The sequence below is a fragment of the Pipistrellus hanaki genome, assembly GCF_964339955.1.
Source record: "Pipistrellus hanaki genome assembly, chromosome: 2".
Classification (NCBI taxonomy): domain Eukaryota; kingdom Metazoa; phylum Chordata; class Mammalia; order Chiroptera; family Vespertilionidae; genus Pipistrellus; species Pipistrellus hanaki.
In genome coordinates this window covers 190,673,811-190,692,232 of record NC_140504.1, presented here as the reverse complement: position 1 = coordinate 190,692,232, position 18,422 = coordinate 190,673,811, and the positions used below count along the sequence as shown (strand labels likewise).

The following is an 18,422-nucleotide window of genomic DNA, read 5'->3' as shown; positions in this document are numbered from 1 at the left end:
CTCCCCCCCCCCCCCCCCCCGCAATCCAATCCCCTGGCCTTTGCTCCCTGGGTTTTACCGGGCAGTTCCAATTCTCCCCCCAACACCAGGTCGAGTCTGGGATTAGAAAATAGGGGACAAAAAATTGGTTGGCAACTTCTTTTCGTTATTGGTTCTGACTCCCTTCCCTCCTCATCAATAAAAGAAGAGTCGGAACCTATCAGATCTCCCGCGAGCGGCCTCCTCCTCCTCCTCCTCCTCCTGCTCGTACTCCAGCGGAGCACTTTGCACAACTTACCCAGAGCACCGCTCGCCCCCTCGGCATCCCCCGTCGCCTCCCCTCGGGCCCCGAACCCCCCGAGGCACCTTCTCCCCTCCCCGCGCGCCCCGGGGGCGGGGGTGAGAGCCGGCGCGTAAGGGCGCAGGAGTGTGGTCCGGAGAAAGGCGTGGAGACCAGTGCGGAGCGGAGGAGGGGGGGAGGGAGGGAGGACGAGAGAATAAATATATAAATAAATACGGGAAAGGATCCGCTCCGCAGCCTCCCGGCTCAGAAACTTTGGCCGGGAGCGCGGGAGCGCGGCGCTCGCCAGTCCCAGCGCCAGGCCGGGGGCCGGTCCGCCCGGAGCGTCCGCCCGCACAGCCTCCCCGGCGGAGCGGAGGGGCAGCAGCGGACTTGGGCTTGGCTGGCGTGTTTGTTTGTCTGAACTTCCTCGTCGCCACCTTCCCTCCTCCCCGCGCCACCTCCGCCCCCACCGCCGCTCCCCCCTCCCCTGCTGCTGGGCTCGGAGGCTGCGGCCGGGGGTACGGGGCGGGGGGGCGGGCAGAGCCTGTGGGTAGGGGAGCGGGAAGAGGTTAAGAAAAGAAGAAGAAAAAAAAAGAAGGGAAGAAAGCGATCGCAGCAGCAAGGGTGAAGAGAGAGGACGGGACGCGCCTATTTTGCCGGCCGCGGAGCCGTCCGTCCCCGGCGCGGCCATGGCGGGCCTCCCCGGCGCGGTGCCCAGGATGATGCGGCCGGCGCCCGGGCAGAGCTACCCCCGCACCGGCTTCCCGCTGGAAGGTAAGGCGCGGGGTGCCCGGCCTCGCTCCGCCGCCGGGAACGCCAGGTCCCCGGAGGGAGAGGTGGCCGTCTCCAGGGAGGGGTGGCGGCGGCAGCACCGGGGTCCCCTTCCCTTCTGGGTCCAAGTCCGGGCGCCAGACCCAGGGAGTTCCTGGGATCGACCCTCATCGGGTTGTGCGTTGGTTTCACTCCCCATCGGCCCCAGTTTCCAGGGTCGGAGGCTCCTGCCTTTCCCCGAAGAGCTGACCCGGTCGACGGGGGATCCGGGTAAATGTCAGGTCCCGGGAAATTGCCGTTCTTCCCTCTGTTTTCGGATTCTTTCCCCCCCCTCCCCCCTCCTCCTGTGTGCCCTGGCTCTCTGCGTCCCAAGGCTACGGGCGTCCTACCCTGGTTTTAAAATGTTTCTTTTTCCTCTCCGGATTGTCTCCCTATCCCTTTTATTCCGAAATACCAGCGTGCGTGCTATTTTAATATCTAAAAATGGGGAAGGCGATCCGCTTCTGCCAAAGCAACTCTCTCCTGCGTTGGGGTCTGCAACAAACTCATTAGGAACGATACCTAGTAACGGATTCCCGCCCCCCGCTCCCCGCCAAACTTTTCGCTCGGGCTTGGGGACTCTGGAAGTCTCCCGGGAGAGAACCTTCAGAAGGCCCCGCGGTGTGCAGACCAGGGGGAGCGTTCATTTTGTGATGTGTCCTCCCCAACATCAACGCCGGGGTGAGCAGAGAGGACGGAGCCGGTTCCCCGCCGGCCGGGGAGAGCGCAGAGGACGCGCCGCCCAGACCCTTTCCTATGTCTTCGTTTTGTTTTTGTTTTTGTTTTGTTTTGTTTTGTTTTTTCTTTTCTTTTCTTTTTAACGAATGGAAGGTCTTCAACCTGTCCACTGGGAAGTCATTCCGCTCCCGGGGGTAGGTAGCCCAGGGTGTCACGGAGAGGGGCGGCTTTTATTTTTTAATCACTCTTCTTGTGATTCTAAAGGCCCCTGGTGCGTGCGGCTGGGAGAGGCAGGCCGGGCGGCGATGGGCGGGCGGGCAGCCTGCGATCGGGGAGAAGGAGAGAGGGGAGGGGGTCCCCTCCGGCAGCGAGACGGCGGCCGGAGCCTCGGAATTGGACGCCGGCGGCGAGGAGAGCGGCTCCGTGATCAAGTGCGCGCGAGCGGCCGGCGGGCGGAGGGCGCCGGGCCCGGGGATTTGCCGCGCGCTCGCCCGTGGCGAATGCGGGGAGAAGCGGCGGCCGGGACGCGCGGCGGATTAGGACAATATTTGCCCAACATGACGGAGAATACTGAGGAGCGCTGGGCGCCGGGCGCTCAAGAGGCTCTTGAATATAAAGTTGGGCGCTCAAGGGCCCTCCAGCGCGAATGGCATATCCCGCCGCGGAGACCGAGGGACTCTGGCTAGGCGACGCACGATTCCTGATTAAATCCGAGGGTGGCTTCAGACACCCACTTTTTGCAAAGAGAGGGGTGGGGGGACCGCCGGAGCGAGGGGGGAGGCGGCAGGCACCGCGCGGCAGCCGGAGCCTCTCCTCGCCTCCTCCCTTCCAATTATTCCTCCGCTCCCTCCGCCGCGGCGGCTGTGAAATCGTTCTAATCTGCCGGATCTCCGCAGCCGCCAAGTCCCCAAATTGGGGGGATCGAGGCCGGATTAGTGTACCGGCGGGGGTCCCCCAACCTTCCGAGCAAACTGTGTAGACTTTGCATGAAGGCTTCCAGGCGCAGCGGTTCCCTCCCCAGCGCACACCCGGAGGGAGGGCCCGTCCTCCTGGTTCCCAAAGTGGCCCCCACCCCCAGGGACCCAGGCCCTCTGGGTGCCACCTCCCGGAGCTGGAGCCCGCAAGCCCGGTCCAGCATTTCTGGGCCCAAGCAGGTATTTCCTGTAGGAGACTGCCTGCCCACACGGAGCCTGGAGATCCCCAATCGTCCCAAAACGAAATTAGACCTTGGCGAGAGGTTAGAAGCAAGAAGCGTCCCTGAGGCACTGCCCGGTGCCCCCAGAGGCAGGGGGGATGGTATCGCATCACCTGTCCTCACCTGTCCCATTAGGGTGGCGGCTAAATGGGGCTGTCAACACTAGCCATCCACCAGACCCTCTGGCCCCGACACACTGAAGCCCCTTGACCTCTTGGAGCGAGGAGCTGGCCGGATGGGCCACATCTTGCCTCCCGGGTCCTGCCAGGAAAACCCGCTGCCCAAGCTGCACCCTGGGGGCCAGAGAGCCATTGGTCCCAGAGCCCCCAGGCTCCCTCTCTCTCCCTGCCCTCCTCAGAGGTTCCAGTCCTTCCACTAAGAGTGGCAGGACTGGGGGCTGACTGCACCGGGGCCTCGGGCAGCCAGCTGTGACCCCCTCTGTCCCTGCAGGACCCTCCCTCCACTTCAGGACTTTTCTTTCTGATCACTGACCTGCCACAGCTCCCAACTAAGGAACGTGGGGAGCTCAGCGCTGTCAGAGGTCTTGGGGCTCCAGGAAAACTGGAGCCAAGGGGCGCAGCCTGGGCCTCCTCCCCACCCTCACCCTGCACCCCTCTCTCTCCTCCCCTCCCTTCCCCAGTGTCCACTCCGCTGGGCCAGGGCCGGGTCAACCAGCTCGGCGGGGTCTTCATCAATGGGCGCCCCCTGCCCAACCACATCCGCCACAAGATCGTGGAGATGGCCCACCACGGCATCCGGCCCTGCGTCATCTCCCGCCAGCTGCGCGTGTCCCATGGCTGCGTGTCCAAGATCCTCTGCCGCTACCAGGAGACCGGCTCCATCCGGCCCGGGGCCATTGGCGGCAGCAAGCCCAGAGTGAGTGTCTGCCCTAGAACGGCCGGCCGGAGGCCTTCCTTCCCGCGGTGGTGGTGGTGGTGGTGGGGGGTTCCTGGCCCCTGTCACCATGCTGTGCCATCCGGGTGAGACTATGGCTTCGTATGGAAAATACAGTCCTCACCCCCAGCTATTCCTCCCCATTGTTTGAATTTCACAGGAATGGGAAAACGGGGGTCTGGGTGGCCTGGGACTCTGAGGCCAGGTAGTCATTCCCGGGCTGTCCCTACATCTGTCCTGACCCCCTGTCACCATCCCAGACCAGGGACAGGGTCCCCCTCAGTGTTGTCTGAAATAGTGAGGAGGGGGATCTGTGGGTCCTGGGAGGTTTCTAGTTCATTATCTCTACCCTCTCCCTCCACACACACACCCCACATACACACACCCCACATACACACACTGCCTTCCTCGGAGCCAGACGGGTTCCTTGAAGAGATACAAAGCCCATTTCGGGAGGAGGGCATGCCTACCAGAGCCACCGGCCGGCCTGGGGCTCTCCGGAAGTTGATATTAAAAGTCTCTCCCTCCCCCCACCCCGTCTCCCCACTCCTGCTCCCCCACCTCCACCTCTGAAGCAGGTGGCGACCCCGGACGTGGAGAAGAAGATTGAGGAGTACAAGCGGGAGAACCCGGGCATGTTCAGCTGGGAGATCCGGGACCGGCTGCTGAAGGACGGGCACTGCGACCGCAGCACCGTGCCCTCAGGTGAGAAGGCAGCTGAGCCAGCGGGACTGCGGGGCGCTGGGGGTCTGGGCGGAGTGTGGGGGCGCTGACAGGTGGTGGGGAACTTGGAGAAAAGTCAGGAGGGAACAGGAGCAGAGAGACAGTGAGGACACAGGAGATAGATGAAGGAGAAAGAAGAAAGGGAGATGGGGGGAGGGAGAAAAGAAGAGGCAGAAACGCTCCTGGCATTTCCCTAGAAAGTGGCCCGGAGACAGGGCTGTCCCAGGAGGTTTGATCTCCTTGAGCTCCTGGACCCCCTTCTTGCAGTCACTGGTGTCTGTTCTGCTGCTGCCACCAGCCATCAGTGGGTCCCCAATGGGAGGCCCCGTCCTGTGGTCCTGTGCCAGGCTGCCTGCAGGGAGTGCGTGCACGGGCCCTGGTGCAGGCAGGGGGGGTCACACCTGCAGGTGGCTGCAACAGCCAGGGCTATGGGCCTGCCTCCAGGGGTGTCCTGGGGAAGGGGGTGTGGGTGTGAGTGCACCCCAGTAGGTAACGTGAAAGGCACAGGTGAGGGTGAGGATGCATCTAGGGCAGGAACACACAGTTGGCTGTGTCTGCCAGTCTTGCCACTGAGTGCGTGCCCCCGTGTGCGCCAGGCCTGCCCACGGGGGCCTCTCTCCTCGTGTAAATGTGACCTGTGGGGGTGAATCCCGGGACAGAGTATTAGGGGGAAGGGGCTTCAGGACTTTCTCTCAAGGGCCCAGGCGGCCTGCGGGCCCTCGCCCCAACAACTTATACTCGCTCTGTTGCCTTTGACTTTCTGAGGTTTAGTGAGTTCGATTAGCCGCGTGCTCAGAATCAAGTTCGGGAAGAAAGAGGAGGATGACGACGGGGACAAGAAGGAAGAGGATGGGGAGAAGAAAGCCAAGCACAGCATCGACGGCATCCTGGGTGACAAAGGTAGGGACCCTCCGGCGGCCACGCGGGGCCCCGCTGCTCCGCAAGCTGGCTGCGGGGCCAGGGTGACTCTATTGCGCGTCGCTTCTGCGCCTGGGACTGGCGGGCAGAACTTCGGGGAGAACTCGCGACTCCGGAGCAGCCAGGAGCCTCTTGGGGTGTGGGAAGGCGCCCCCTCGGTGGTGTGTTCGGGCCTGGTGCGGGGCCGGTGGCCGGGGAGCTGGGCTGCAGGTTACTGGGTTTGGCTGGTCGATCTATTATTTATAGGAAACTTGGGGCAGGGATGGGGGTGGGGGGCGAGGAAGGAGGAGCTGGCCTGAGGCTCCCTAAATGAATTTGTTAACCAGCCCCACACACGCTCTCTAAACGGTCCCTTGAAACCCCGCCTGACAGCTGACTGACCGCCGCAATCAATAAAAATTAGTGAGGGCTGCGTGGGCCGCTGCCTCCCTCCTGATGCAGCTGCCAGGCCCCCAATAGCGGTGGCGAGGAGTGGGGCGGCAGAGGGGAGACCTGCTCAGGGGCTCTCCTCTGGCGGAGCTAGGAGCGGGGAGCAGGATCCCAGGAAAGGAGAGGGATTGGGGTGCTGTAGGTGTGGCCTCCGGGCGGACTGGAGTCTAACCAGCACCCTGACTTTCCTGGAGGAGAGCTAGAGGAGGCGTTCATCCTCCCAGCGCCTTCGCCTCCGGGAGAGGGGATGGCTCTGTGGTTCATTGAGACAGGAAATTTTAGGAGCCGGGAAAGTAGTCCTTCCTCAGTCCCTCGGGACCCCCCCCCCCCACACACACACACACAAGTTGTCTTTTAGGCGCAGTAAGTGTCCTGCTTTATGTGAGGGCGTGGGGAGAAATAGAAGCCGAAGATCCGGAGTCACTGGCTCACAGGAAAAGAAGCGGGTCCCCAGGTCCCCGCGCCCACGGGGAGGCAGCGGGAAAGGCCGTGGCCGTGGGAACCTGTAAAACAGCGGCTTTGGGGAAAGGGCAGGGAGTTGCAAAGAGCACATTGTGTGCGAGTTTCCGGGCAGAAGTTGGTGGAGGCTCCCCTCTCCTGCCTCCGGGGAACTCTTGGCGCAGGTCTCTCTCCAGGGCCCAGTGGCCTTTCCTAACCTTGAAGGTGAACTTCGCAGACAAAGCGGGCCAGGCCCAGCCCCCACCGGCCGGGTTGGAGGGGGAGGGAGCGGGGCAGAGGCAGCCCCCTGTGAGAGCAGCTGGAGCAGGGACTGAGCGGGCTATTGACATGCAGGGCCCCAAGTGGAACCCCGTCCGGCGGGGACAAAAGGGCGAGGGAAGAAAGGGAGGGAGCTGTGCCTGACACCCCGCTGCGCGGGGCCTGCCCAGGGGCCTGGGTCTTCCCTGGGAGGGGCCCTGCCTGCCAAGCAGCCCCTGGCTCTCCGGAGGTTGCCCAGAGCCCTGCACCCCTGGGGGTGCTGATGGGGGGAGCTAGTCTTTATTTCTGTCTGTATTGGAAAGGTACTTAGCTGGGCTTCGTTTTTTGTGGGATGGGAGACATAAAACTGGAATAATCTTTCCCACCAAACCCTGCACAGCAGGCAGCGCTTGTGGGAGGGAGACACCCTGGGTGAAGTGCTGGGAGATTTGGTTTTATTTCGAGAAACTTTAGGGCTGTGTCTGCCGTCTGTCTGTCTGTCTGTGTGGTGGGGGTATGCCCAGCTCAATCTGTGAGGAAGCACAATAGACTCCTTTCTTTGGAGAGGGAGAAAAAAAAAAAAGGAAATGAGGAGGGTGGAAAGATGGTGTGGTGTGGGGAATCCCTCTGACTCCAAGGCGTCCGAAGTGGCTTCGGGTGCAGATCTGGGCTGTTATAAAGGCAGCTGAGAGGCCGGCAGTTCGCTGGATAGAGGTTTTCCCTGCAGCGGGACGGAAGCCCAGGCCTCCAGGGATGAAGGAGGAGCCTGGCAGTCCCCATGGGAGGCTGAGAGCACAGGCCCTGAGCCTGTGGAGTGGCAAAAACGAAAGGAAAGCCCAGGGCCTGTCTCGGAGAAGCCTGGTCTCAGTGTTTGAGTGACAGTGGGCATGGTGGGCATTGCGACCTGAGCTAGGTGGCCACGTAGGCGCGTGTGTCTGTCGGTGTGACTGTGCCCACGGGCCCTTGGGTCGGGTCGGAGTGTGAGGGTTATATTCTGAACCAGTGGGATTCTGTGTGGGGGTGCAGTGTGGTTGTAGATGAGAGTTGTCTGCATAAATCGTATCAGCTCCTGGTGTGGTACCTGGGCCAGTCCGTGGGCACCTGGGTGAACTGCCCACCTGGAACCACTCACCTCTCTCCCAGGCCCCAGACATCCCTTTCATGGACAAGGTAGAGGCCAAAAGACCTCCCGACCTCCACCCGTATCAACCAGGTGGGGAGAGGCCGAGAGGCCCCATGGGCAGAGCGAGGGGAGGGGTGCACACCCACAAACTTTGTTTTTGGCTCCTTGCTTTTGACAAACGCTGTGGGTTGCCCCACTCGTGGCGGGGAGCCCGGGGAGAAGGGGTTTAAGAGCGCTCCTCTTTAAACGCTAAAGAGAGATCCCTCCCTGAGCCCGCATTTTCCTACCGTCCGCTTGGCATTTAATAACGTTAAGACTTATTAGAGCTGGTAATGAAAACTGGGGCCGCTGAATGGGAAGCGGTGTAGGAGCGGGGTGTAATAGCTCCCGGGCATGGTAAGAAACTATTTATCCGCAATCAGTCCTCACTCTCGGAGTTTGAAGCACAAACGTTCAGTTGAAGGGTTTTAAAGCAGATTAAATTGAGCTTTTATTTCTGTGCACTTTCATCTCTGAACAGCTCACTCCTGCTCCCCTTGGGCTGATATTCATGAGGCTGTTCATATTTTTTTTTGCTCTTATCCTTGTTAAGACTGAGTTATTAGGATTGTTGGTTGTGAGACTGTGCAACCCGCTATGCGCAGGGGCTCCGGCCAGGCTCTGCTCACCTGGAGAGAGGAGTGGACAGTCCGCTGCCCTCATCTGCTCAGACAGACGCTCCTCCATGCCCTTTCCCAGAGGACCAGGGGACAGACAGGCCAGGGACCCAACCAGGAAAGGGTTTGAGGAGGCACGAAAAAGAACAAGATTTTCCTAACCTGAGACGCTTGTAGGAAATTTGAGAGGCGTTTGCACAGAGTCAAACCAGTCTTCTGTGGGGAATGAAGGAGTGCATGGGAAGAAATAAGCAATAATAATAATAATAGCAGAAATAAGCAATAATAGCACCAACGCCTCCAGCATGCATCTGGCAATGTGCACACTTAGGCTGAAACTGACCGCATCAGACCCGGGGCTCCACATTTTTCTCCAAAGCAGAACGCCCAGCAGGGTGACAATTAATAGGAAACGAGGGGAAAAGTAACGAGATTAAAAAAGAGGAGTGTGCCTCTTCCTGGGGAGGAGGGGGGAGAAGGTTGCCCACGCCAAAGCCCATCCGGGAATGTGCCGGCTTCTCGGTGGGGGCAGAGGTGTGTGTCTGAGAGAGAGAGGAGGCAGGTTTGTGTTTCCTTGCATTTTCCCTCAGTCCGGGTGTAAAGCTGCGAGCTCACAGGTGCGGAGAGGGAGGTGACGGGGAAGACTCGGGAAGGAGGGAGAGTGTCGGTTTTAGACACTTGTAAGAGGAGGTGGGAAACAATTTAATTTGGCAGCAGCGGCGGCTGCTAATGCGGTTTTCGGTCGTTTGCTACCCAGGAGGAAGCTGTTCTGATTGTGTGTACAAGGACCTGCCAAATTTAATTAGGCTCCGGGGGAGAATGAATGGGGGGAGGGGGCGCGGCTCCCCTCAGCCCGCGCCGCTCTCCCTCCTGGGCTTCACACCTGGAAGGAAGGGGCATTGTTGACCCGGCGGGTGGAGAGGACGGGGCAGGGCAGGGCAGGGGAGGGGAGGGGACCCAGGGGGAGAGGGGCCTGGGAGAGGGAGCTGGGGAGGGGAGGAGATAGCCCATTTATCAAGAAACAAGCCGCATTGATTTAAACCAACAAGTCCCCTCCTCGGCAAATGTATGTTTAGAGAAAGGTAATTGACACTCCACCAAATCAAAGGATTACCCCGGGTTGGCAATCTAATCAAACAGAGTCCAGGCGGGATTTGAAGCTGTTCAAAGTGGGATCAGCTTCGCATAATGGGGGCGCGCGGGAAGGCGGGAGGGCGCCTGGCGATTCCCGGCTTTACGCGGCGCTGGGTGGCGGCTATTCCATGGAACCCCAGGCTGAGGCCCGCGGGATGGGATGGGGTGGAAGGGGTGAGCCGAGGGGAGGGAGGGGCGGCTGTGCTGGCAAGGAAGATCCCGGAGAGGCGGCTGCTCCTGGCGAGTCTAGGCGGGACAGACAAGATGCCCCCTTTCTTTCCTCCACCCCCCCCCCCCAGCCGAAGGGGAGAGAGGGAGGAGGGAGCGGGGACCCAGAAGAACAACAATGGGATAACTGTTACAAAGGCAAACACTGGCGCTCGCTCGCTGGCAGCCCCAGAACCCGCGGCAAACACATCAGGTCCGCCGCCGTGTGCCAGATAAACTCGCGCCTAAATCGAGTGTGACGGGGCCAGGGGAGAAGAGACGGGGAGAGATAAGGTTGGAGGGGGAATGGACGAATATAATCTAATAGACGTTTAGAAAACAAACTTGAAACGAGGGGCGAACAGGCGAGCCGAGCGTAATTATCCGCCCCAGAGACCCGGACGAGCCCTCGGAGGCTGGCGCGCTGGGGGTGCAGGGGGGCCTCAGCGGGGGCCTTGCCGAGCTGTAGGTTGGGGGGTGCCGCTGGGACTCCACTGGGAACCAGGCGAGCCCCCTTCCGGGGGAAGGGCGCAGCTGGGGAGGGCTCGACTGCCAGACGAAGGTCCTCCAACAGCCCCGTGCTCCCCTTCTCATGTCCCACAGGGTGGGGTCTGGGGTCCCCTGCTGCCTGGCGAGGTTGATGCTCACCCCACAGGCGCGGGCTGTTTCCAGGTGCCTTTGGACCTAAAAGACGCCCCGGCACAGCCGTGAAAGGAATTAGATATTTACCAGTTTGAAATAAGCCTGGCTAAGAAGAAGAAGAAGAAGGGGAAGAGAGAGGGAGAAACGGTGAAAAGAGGCTGGGGGAAGACTTCAAACGAATCCATCCCCAGGAACAGTGGAGGGGAGATTTGCCGGCCCATCCTGGGAAGTTATTTAGATATTAATAACACATTTTCCCGAGGCGCGACCGCGGCCGCTCTCCGAGCTCTTGGCCGGGGAAATAGGGGCGTCTCAATGTTGGGGAGAGATAACGCAATCAGGCTCACCCCGTCCTAAACCGGCCAGCGCGGTAAACCCGGATTAGCCCCCGCTCCTGTCCCCTCCTTCACAGCTTTCCAAATATTTCCAGGAGCTTTTACATGGAAGGATTTAAAAGCACATATAACCATCGCCTGAAAGCAGTAAGATGATTATGTGGGCTTTTAAAAAAAGAATTTTTGGAAATGATCACTATTACACGTTACATGATATGTGAGCGATGCGATATAAAAACATCGTTTTACCGAGGGCGTGAGGGCTGAGCAAAGGAGAGCTCCATCCTGGGCAAAGCTGATGAGACTCCAGCCCTCCTGGGAACCCCGGGATACAAACACGAAATGGACAAGGGCCCCTCGTTCTGGCCCTGGAAGTGCCTGCTCTAAAGCCAGACAGAGTCGCCCCCAGAAGAGAGGGTGCCCGGTGCCTGCCTGCCATTCAGAGTGCAGAATAGAGACCCCCAAGGGGAGGGTCTCCGGGGACTTTGGGGCCCTGAAGGCCAAGACAAAGGGGGGCACATTCCATGAATTCCAGAAGAAAAAAAAAGCTCTTCTCCCGCCCCCCACCGCAGACTAATGAGGCGATTAGGCAGCCCCGTTGGGGACGGGGCGGGAGGGGGCTGGAGGGTTAGGACGCCCCCCTCGGGTTTTGCTGTCCTAAGCCTTCCCTGCCCCCAACGGGGCTGAAAGGAGGAAAAGGTGGAAGTGGGGTCAGTGCTTTCTGACCTGCTGGAGCGCCCTGCCCGGCTGGGTCGCGGGGGGAGGAGGGAACTCGCCTTCCCAAATCGAATCAAGGCAGAACGGTGACCTAAGGGGAAAACTTCGCCGCTATGAACAGCTCTCTCCCGAACTTCAAACGGAGTGGCGGGGAAGGGGCGGCAGCACGGGGCAGGGTCCCGAGAGGTGCGAGGGGAGGAGGGGCCTGGAGGAGGAAGAGAAGGGGTCGAGGGCAAAGGGGAAGCGGGAGCCAAAGGAAGGGGTGTAAGGACGGCAATGGCAAAAGGGGGGCTCGGCTGCACTTAGAACCTCAGCGCTGGGGGAGAGGGAAGCGCTGCCCGGCAGCCTCCGGAAGGAGGAGGGGAGGCTCTGGAGAGACCCTGAGGGCGCTCCCGGCGCCTCTGGAGCCCCCCCACCCCTCCCCCCCGCCATCCCCTGGGCAGCGGGATGAGGGTGGGGTGCACAGGGCCCCGGGGGGGCGATCTAATGGACTTTTCCAGGACTTGGGTGCCTGGGCCCTGGGGATACGCTGGGCCTGGACCCTGGTGGAGACCAAGAGAGGAAAGGCAGAGGCCGGGGAGCACAGAGGTGGACCGTAGCATCAGGGAGGAGGAGGAGGAGGAGGAGGAGGAGGAGGAGGAGGAGGAGGAGGAGGAGGAGGAGGAGGAGAGCATGAGGAGAGGGAGCTCCAGCCAGCACAGTGAGAGTGAGCAAGACCGAGCGGGGAGAGCATTTGCAGGCGCCGAGAAAGGCCTGGCGGAGAGAGGCCAGGGCACCGGGAAGACAAAGAGTCCCCGAGAGGCTGGCCGGGCCGGGCGCGGCGGGAGAGGTGGCCCTCGGGAGAGGCGGGAGAGGCGGGCGGAGGGCGAGGCGCAGAGCTGGGCGGTGGGAGGCGGGCGGCCGCTGTCCTCCCTTTGATCCTCCGGCGTCGCCTTATCGGAAAGCGCTCTGGGTGACACGGGCACAAAGGCAGTTCATCACATTACAGCGCGGCCGGCGGCTCGCTGCCATCCCGCCGCTTAATTAGAAGCGAGCGAGCGGCCGGCGGGGCGGAGGGAGGCCGGCTCCGAGCGGGGCCCGCGCTCCGCGCTCCAGCCCGCGGCGCGGAAGGGCCGGCCTGCGCGCCGCCTCTGCGGGGACTGGGGGTAAGGGGGGGCGGAACCGTTATTCAGAGCGTCGCTAAATAACAGGCCAGGCCAGTTTTCACCGAAGGAGCGAGGCTCGCCTCCTTCCGGGGTTTTGTAACCGCCCCTTCTAAGTTGTCAGTTTGGGAGGGACGGGCGCCCAGGCCACCCTCCCCACTCCCCACTCCCCAGCTGCAGATGGAGGGTGAGTGAGGGTAAGGTGACCGCACGGGGCCAGCCCAAGGCTTCCTGCTGCGCTGGGACGGTTCACACCCAGGCTTCTGGGAGATTGGGCGTTGAGTTCCCTCTCCAGTGGGCCTTCCCTCCCTCCCTCTCTCCCTCCCTTTGAACCCAACTGTGCTGGACAGTAGGATCCTGGAGGGGCCCGGTGCCTGAGGTGAGCCCAGGAAGTAAGAGTCCCAGTGTCGGTCGTGCCCCAACTCACTAGCAACCTCATCAGGCCTCACTCAAGCTCTCTGGGTCTCAGTTTCCTCCTAAAAAAAAAAAAAGAAAAACAGAATTGGACTCAAACAGAGATTCCTATCCTTTGGGGTAAAACCTAAGAAACTGGTCACTCGCACATGTCCATACAGGCAGAATTGTTCAGGCAGCAGAAAGGGGTCTCTAGGCTTCTAGGGGGCCACACATAGTCTTGAGGGAGCTTCTGATCCAGACGCAGGAGCCCAGGATGAGGCAATGGAGGAAGCAGCAAAAGGTCCTTGCTGCTTCCTCCTTTCCAAAGTAGTCAGCCCAGCCCACTGCCCTCCTCCAGTGGTTGCTGGAAGGGTCTTTTCTGAGGTTGTAGTGTGCAAAGGTCAGACCCCTTTTGTCTGTCCCAAGAGAGGGAGGGAGGGAGGGAAGAGAAAACAAGAAATTTTCCATCGGGGTTGAATTACTTGATGCATTCGGTAAACATGTTTTGAGCGCCTACTGTGTGCCAGGCATGGTGTTAAGTGCCCAAGAATGCCGGAGACAAGAGGGTTTCTGCTTTCCTGGGTTCCCAGCCAGGCGGATGACTCAGAGAATAAACAAGCCCACGACAAACAGACTTGTCCCAGGAGGGGTGTGTATGGTGTTCTCCTCCTGCAGGCTGTCCCGGTGTTTGGGTGCTTGTGAATGCTGTATTTGGGTGGGGGTGGGGGAAGGGGGGTCTGTGTGTGAGCACCTTTGGAAGGCAGCCCCCAGCCTGACCTGGGGAGTTGCAGGCACTGGCTGGGACCTCGAAGGGCCTCGGGTCCAGGCCAGCCTAGGAGGGAGGAGCGTGGGCCTCCGGTCTCTGGAGCCTTTGCCTTGACAGCGCTCTTTGTCTGAAACCGAAAAGAAGACCTAAGATCAAAGAGGCCCCAGACCCGACAGAAAAAGGGGTGGGGCTCTGGGCACAAGTCCTAGCTTGGAAAACACCCTGAGTTTTTCTGGGGTCCTTTGGGGGGGGGGGCAGGAGCAGCCGAGCCTCAGACAGGTGGGCAGCAGCCTTCTCTACGGTCCCAGACCTCAGTGGGTGACAGGCGGAGAGGTTACCGTGATGGCTCCGGGTTCAAATTCAGACCTCCAGACCCTAGGTGACGGGGAAGGTGGAGGGAAGACACCATCCAGGGAAGTTTTGCAGGTGTGTGAGTGGGTGGTGTGTGGTGTATACTTGTGCGAGGAGATCGTGGGTTGGGGATCAAGCCCGGATTGCCTGGAAACTCGTCCTAGAAGTCTGTGCCGGAGTTATCTGGGCTGCACAGACATGAAAATCAGATTCAAGCTCTGGTTTGTCTCCAGAGGGACACCTCGGGGTTGGTAGGGGTCCCGGGAGCCTGAGGAACCTTCTGGAGCTCTCTGGTTCCCAGCGGAAGCCTGCAGAGTGCCTCATCCCCCACCTGCTCCCTCGTCACCAGGACACCACAGCCAGGGACCAGAGGCAGCAGGCTCTCCGACTTCCCAGGAGACCCCTTCCCTGCCCCTCATCCTGGCCGTTTTCTTCCTCGCCTGCACTTCTCCAGCTTGGATTCTCCCTTCGGAAGTCAAAAGCCTGATCATAAAAAGACCCCACCCCATCCCGCCGGCCGGTATACGTGTGCGGGGAGGAGACACAGCCTATATATACCACTTCTCCCAGTCCCAGCCGCCTGCAAATCCGGGATTCAGCATCCCCGCCGCACCCCTGGGCTTTGCGGGTGGGGAGGATTCTGAAATATTGCTTTGGAGTCTCTGGGGTTTATTGAAAGTGCTGGGAAGGAACTCTGAGAAAAGTCCTGGAACTTTCTTTCATCAGTAGGGCTGCCTGTATGTCCCTGGGGAGGTTATGCTGTGCTGGGTGGGACTTCCCCTCCCAGGGTCTGCACAGGCGACACCCAGTGGGGCTAGCTGGTGGGCTTGCTCGGCTGGCCCCTTTGCTACCTCCCCCCCCCCATTTAAAAGCCCCTTCCCCTCCCCGCTGCGTTGGCGGCTTTGAATCCCGGGAGCGCTGGTTCTAGGGTGGAGCCTCGCGTCGGTTACTCCCGGTACGGGAGCCTCAGTTTCCCCTCCGATGCCTGGGGTCAAGACGTGCGCGCCGGGAACGCGCTGCGGAGACCCGTCGGGGGTCCGGGGCGGGGAGGCGGCTCCGCGTGTTCGGCTCCCCCCGCCGCCCCCTCCCGCGCCCCGGCGGCGGAGGCCCCGCCCGCGCCTCCACGGCCACTTTAGAAATACAAACAAGTTTAGAAATAAAGTAACCAAACCCCCGAGAGCGGCTTTGAAGGGGCGAATGCCTGGTGGCGCTTTACGACGCCGCGGGCCGGGGCCGGCCTAATCCCGCTTTCATTTCCCCCGACGGCCGCGGGGGGAGCGCCGCCGGCCCCTGCCCCTCAGGAGGCTGATTAGGCCACAAAGAGCCCCCATTATCCCGGGAAGAAACCGGGGGCGGCGCGGGGCGGGGAGCGGGGGGCGCCCGGCTATTGACTTAGCGGATGGAGTCAAGAGCGGGCGCGCCGGGCCGGCGGGGGAGGGGCCGGGCGGGGGCGGGGCGGCCGAACAAAACCGGGCGCACAAAACCCACAACAAAACCCCGGCCCGGCCCCGGCCCCGGGGAAGCCGGCCTGGCGGAGGGCTGCTCGGCTGAGCTTCTGCTGGGTCAGCTGCCGGCCCGCTGGGGAGCGGGCGGGATTGGGGGGGGGACTCCGCCCGCTTCCCGGGGGCCCCTGGCGTCGGTGGCTTTCTGGGAGGGGGCGGTGGAGGGAAGGAGAGAGCTAAGACCACAGAACAGGCTCCTGGGCCCCTCAGTGCTGCGGGACTTGGGCTCACGCTGGCTCTGGCTCTCAGGCCTTCCCCGCCTCCTCTGTGGGATGCTGAGACTCCAGAACCAGCCCAGCTGCGGCCACCTGCGGCCTGATCAGTGAGGTCGGCTGGGCGGCAGTAACGCCTCTTCGGAAAAGCTCTAAAGGAGGTGCCCGGAAAAGCTCTAAAGGAGGTGCCTGAGAGGAGGGCAGGGAGGTGGGGGTGAAGGAGAAAGTGGAGCGCCCCCCCCCCCCAGCCTGAAAGGTGTGGGTGACTTTGAAGGCGGTGCCCCAGAGCCTTGGGTGCCCCTGTCCTGGGGGCCACAACCTCAGAGCGCTCTGGGAAGAGGCCATGGCGTTTCATAAAGCGCAGGACAAATCCCAGTCCCTGCCCCCTCCTCTCCCCCCCCCCCCCCAGGGCTGGTTCCCGTCTGGAGCCCTGGGCCTGTGATTGGAGGGGAAAGTGATGGGGCTGCAGGCCACGTTTGGGGTGGGGTGGGGTGAGGACAGGCGCTCAATCTGGTGCAGCTGGTCAGCGCCTTTCCTTCCCAGGCGCTCAATCTGGTGCAGCTGGTCAGCGCCTTTCCTTCCCCGAGAGGAAGTGGCCCCTGTGGGCAGGGGAGGAAGCGGAAACAGCCAATTCTTGGGGCGCAGCAGCCACTGTCCAATGAGCCCCATTTCCTCCCAGGGAGAAGCCAGGAGCTTTGGTGAGCTGAGTGAGCACGATGTGGTGCTTAAAGGAGGGTCTGTGACATCTCTCCCGCGCCCCCCCCCCCAATCCCATCCCCTCCCCAACCATAGCTGTCTCCATTGCCTTGAAATCGGGGCGGTCTCCGTCCTGAGGGCTGACCTGGAAGTACTGTGACGGCATCTAGCTCTTCATTGTCCACCCCACAACACCCGTTCTTCTCGTGGGCGGTGCTGGGGTGATACCGCTGGAGCCCAGGCCATGGTACCGCTCTAAGCCCAGTGAAGGACTTATTCCAAGGGCAGCGAGAAGCAAGGGAGTGGTGGGCTGAGCAGAGACTGCACTGGAGTGTGTGGGGAGACCAGCTAGGAGCTCATGCTGTGACGGGGAGGGGGGGTGCAGAGGGAGAGTGGAGGGGTGCAAGGAGAAAGCAGCCCCAGCCCGAGACCGGAGGAGGGGGGGGAAGCAGCTCCTCCCAGACTCCTCCCACCCGATGCCCAGGTGTGTGGACCCTGTGGCTGGCCAGAAGGTCAACGAAAGAGACCGTGGAATTCCTCTCCAGGCTGAGATCCGAAGGGTGAGTCAGAGAGGATGGATCAGGCCTTACAGGTCATCCGGTCATCACAGATGGGAAAGCGGAGGTCCAGAGGGCGTGACATGAGTGAACCCAAAGAGGGGAAAGTGACTGGCATGGCAGTTGGTCTGGTAGAGAAGCAAAAGAAGCTGGTCTTGCTTCCAGGAGTTCGGAGGTGAGGGCAGCCATGGGGACCAATGCCCTTTCCCATCCCCGCAGTCTATCACCCTTTGTAAGTTCCATTTCACAGAGGGGGAAACTGAGGCGCGGAGACTATCCCAAGGAAATAGGGAGGGGAGGGGCCTCTCCTAATAGGTGGCCTTGACCCTAAGACCGTGGTCGGCAAACTGCGGCTCACGAGCCACATGCAGCTCTTTGGCCCCTTGAGTGTGGCTCTTCCACAAAATGCCACGGCCTGGGCGCGTCTGTTTTGAAGAAGTGGCGTTAGAAGAAGTTTAAAAGATTTGGCTCTCCAAAGAAATTTCAGTCGTTGTCCTGTTGACATTTGGCTCTGTTGACGAATTAGTTTGCCAACCACTGGCCTAAGCGGCTTGATGGGCACATCCCAGCTGCTCTCCTTTGCTCTATCTGGACAATTTCAGCCCCAGCACCTCTCCCCGCCCCCATCCTTCATGAACCCTGGATCCTCAGACCCAGGGCATACAATGGCTCAGGCTAGCACCCCCTGTTCCCACCTAGGGTCACCTGCTGGGATCTTGAGACCTGACAGAGGCCACAGATTTGCCCTCCGAAGGGCCTGTTCATCTCCTGGGCAAAGTCCTTTAAGCAGCAAGGAAAACTCAAGCCCAGAGGGAAGGCACTACAGGGTGGTGGTTAGGGCTGGGATTCAGTCCTTCCCGTGAATGGCCCTCGCAGTGGCCGTGGCCTTCACACGAACTGCTGTGTGACTCTGGACGAGCCACTTAACCTCTCTGGTCCTTGCCTCTTTGTGTGAGCAAGGGTAAGGCATGAGGAGCCCAGTGGTTTTCAAACTGTGTTCCACGGCACCTTGGGGTTCCGGGCTGGAGGCGATGCAGCAGAGGAGGCTCCTGGGAGCTCTAATACTGGGAGCATGTATGCGCTGGAGGAGAAAAACCAGTGAGCTCCCGTTGAGAGAGAGAGGAGACTCTGGCGAGACAGGGCTTTGTCCCAGGAAGGAACAGGGATCACCTCCCATCGGAGGAGGCTACTCTGGAGGGCGGTGGGAGGAGGAGAGGACTCTGTGTTTATGCCTGGAATCAGAGCCCCAGGCTGTGGTTACTGGTCCTCAGAGATAAGCTGATATCGCTCATCTGGTGACAAATGATTCCCCTCCTCTTCTGTTCCCCTGATTAGAGAACTTTCTCTCCTGGCTGGGAGGTCTTGCTGGAGGACCGGCCTG

General features: G+C 61.1%; 1 protein-coding gene across 3 annotated transcripts in view; it reads left to right on the top strand.

Annotated features, from left to right (window-relative positions):
* Positions 1–502: 502 nt before the first annotated feature.
* The window catches only part of PAX7 (paired box 7), a 94,346-nt gene continuing 76,426 nt past the window's right edge, over positions 503–18,422 (top strand). Inside the window, exons 1-4 of one of the 3 annotated variants that reach the window (XM_084875251.1) lie at positions 503–1,036; positions 3,586–3,821; positions 4,418–4,544; positions 5,328–5,462. In XM_084875251.1, the coding sequence (XP_084731377.1) occupies positions 952–1,036; positions 3,586–3,821; positions 4,418–4,544; positions 5,328–5,462 (583 nt within the window). In that variant the 5' untranslated portion in view covers positions 503–951. Of the gene's footprint in view, positions 1,037–3,585; positions 3,822–4,414; positions 4,545–5,327; positions 5,463–18,422 lie in introns of all 3 variants that reach the window. The other 2 variants (XM_084875250.1, XM_084875252.1) reach the window with 2 other exon arrangements.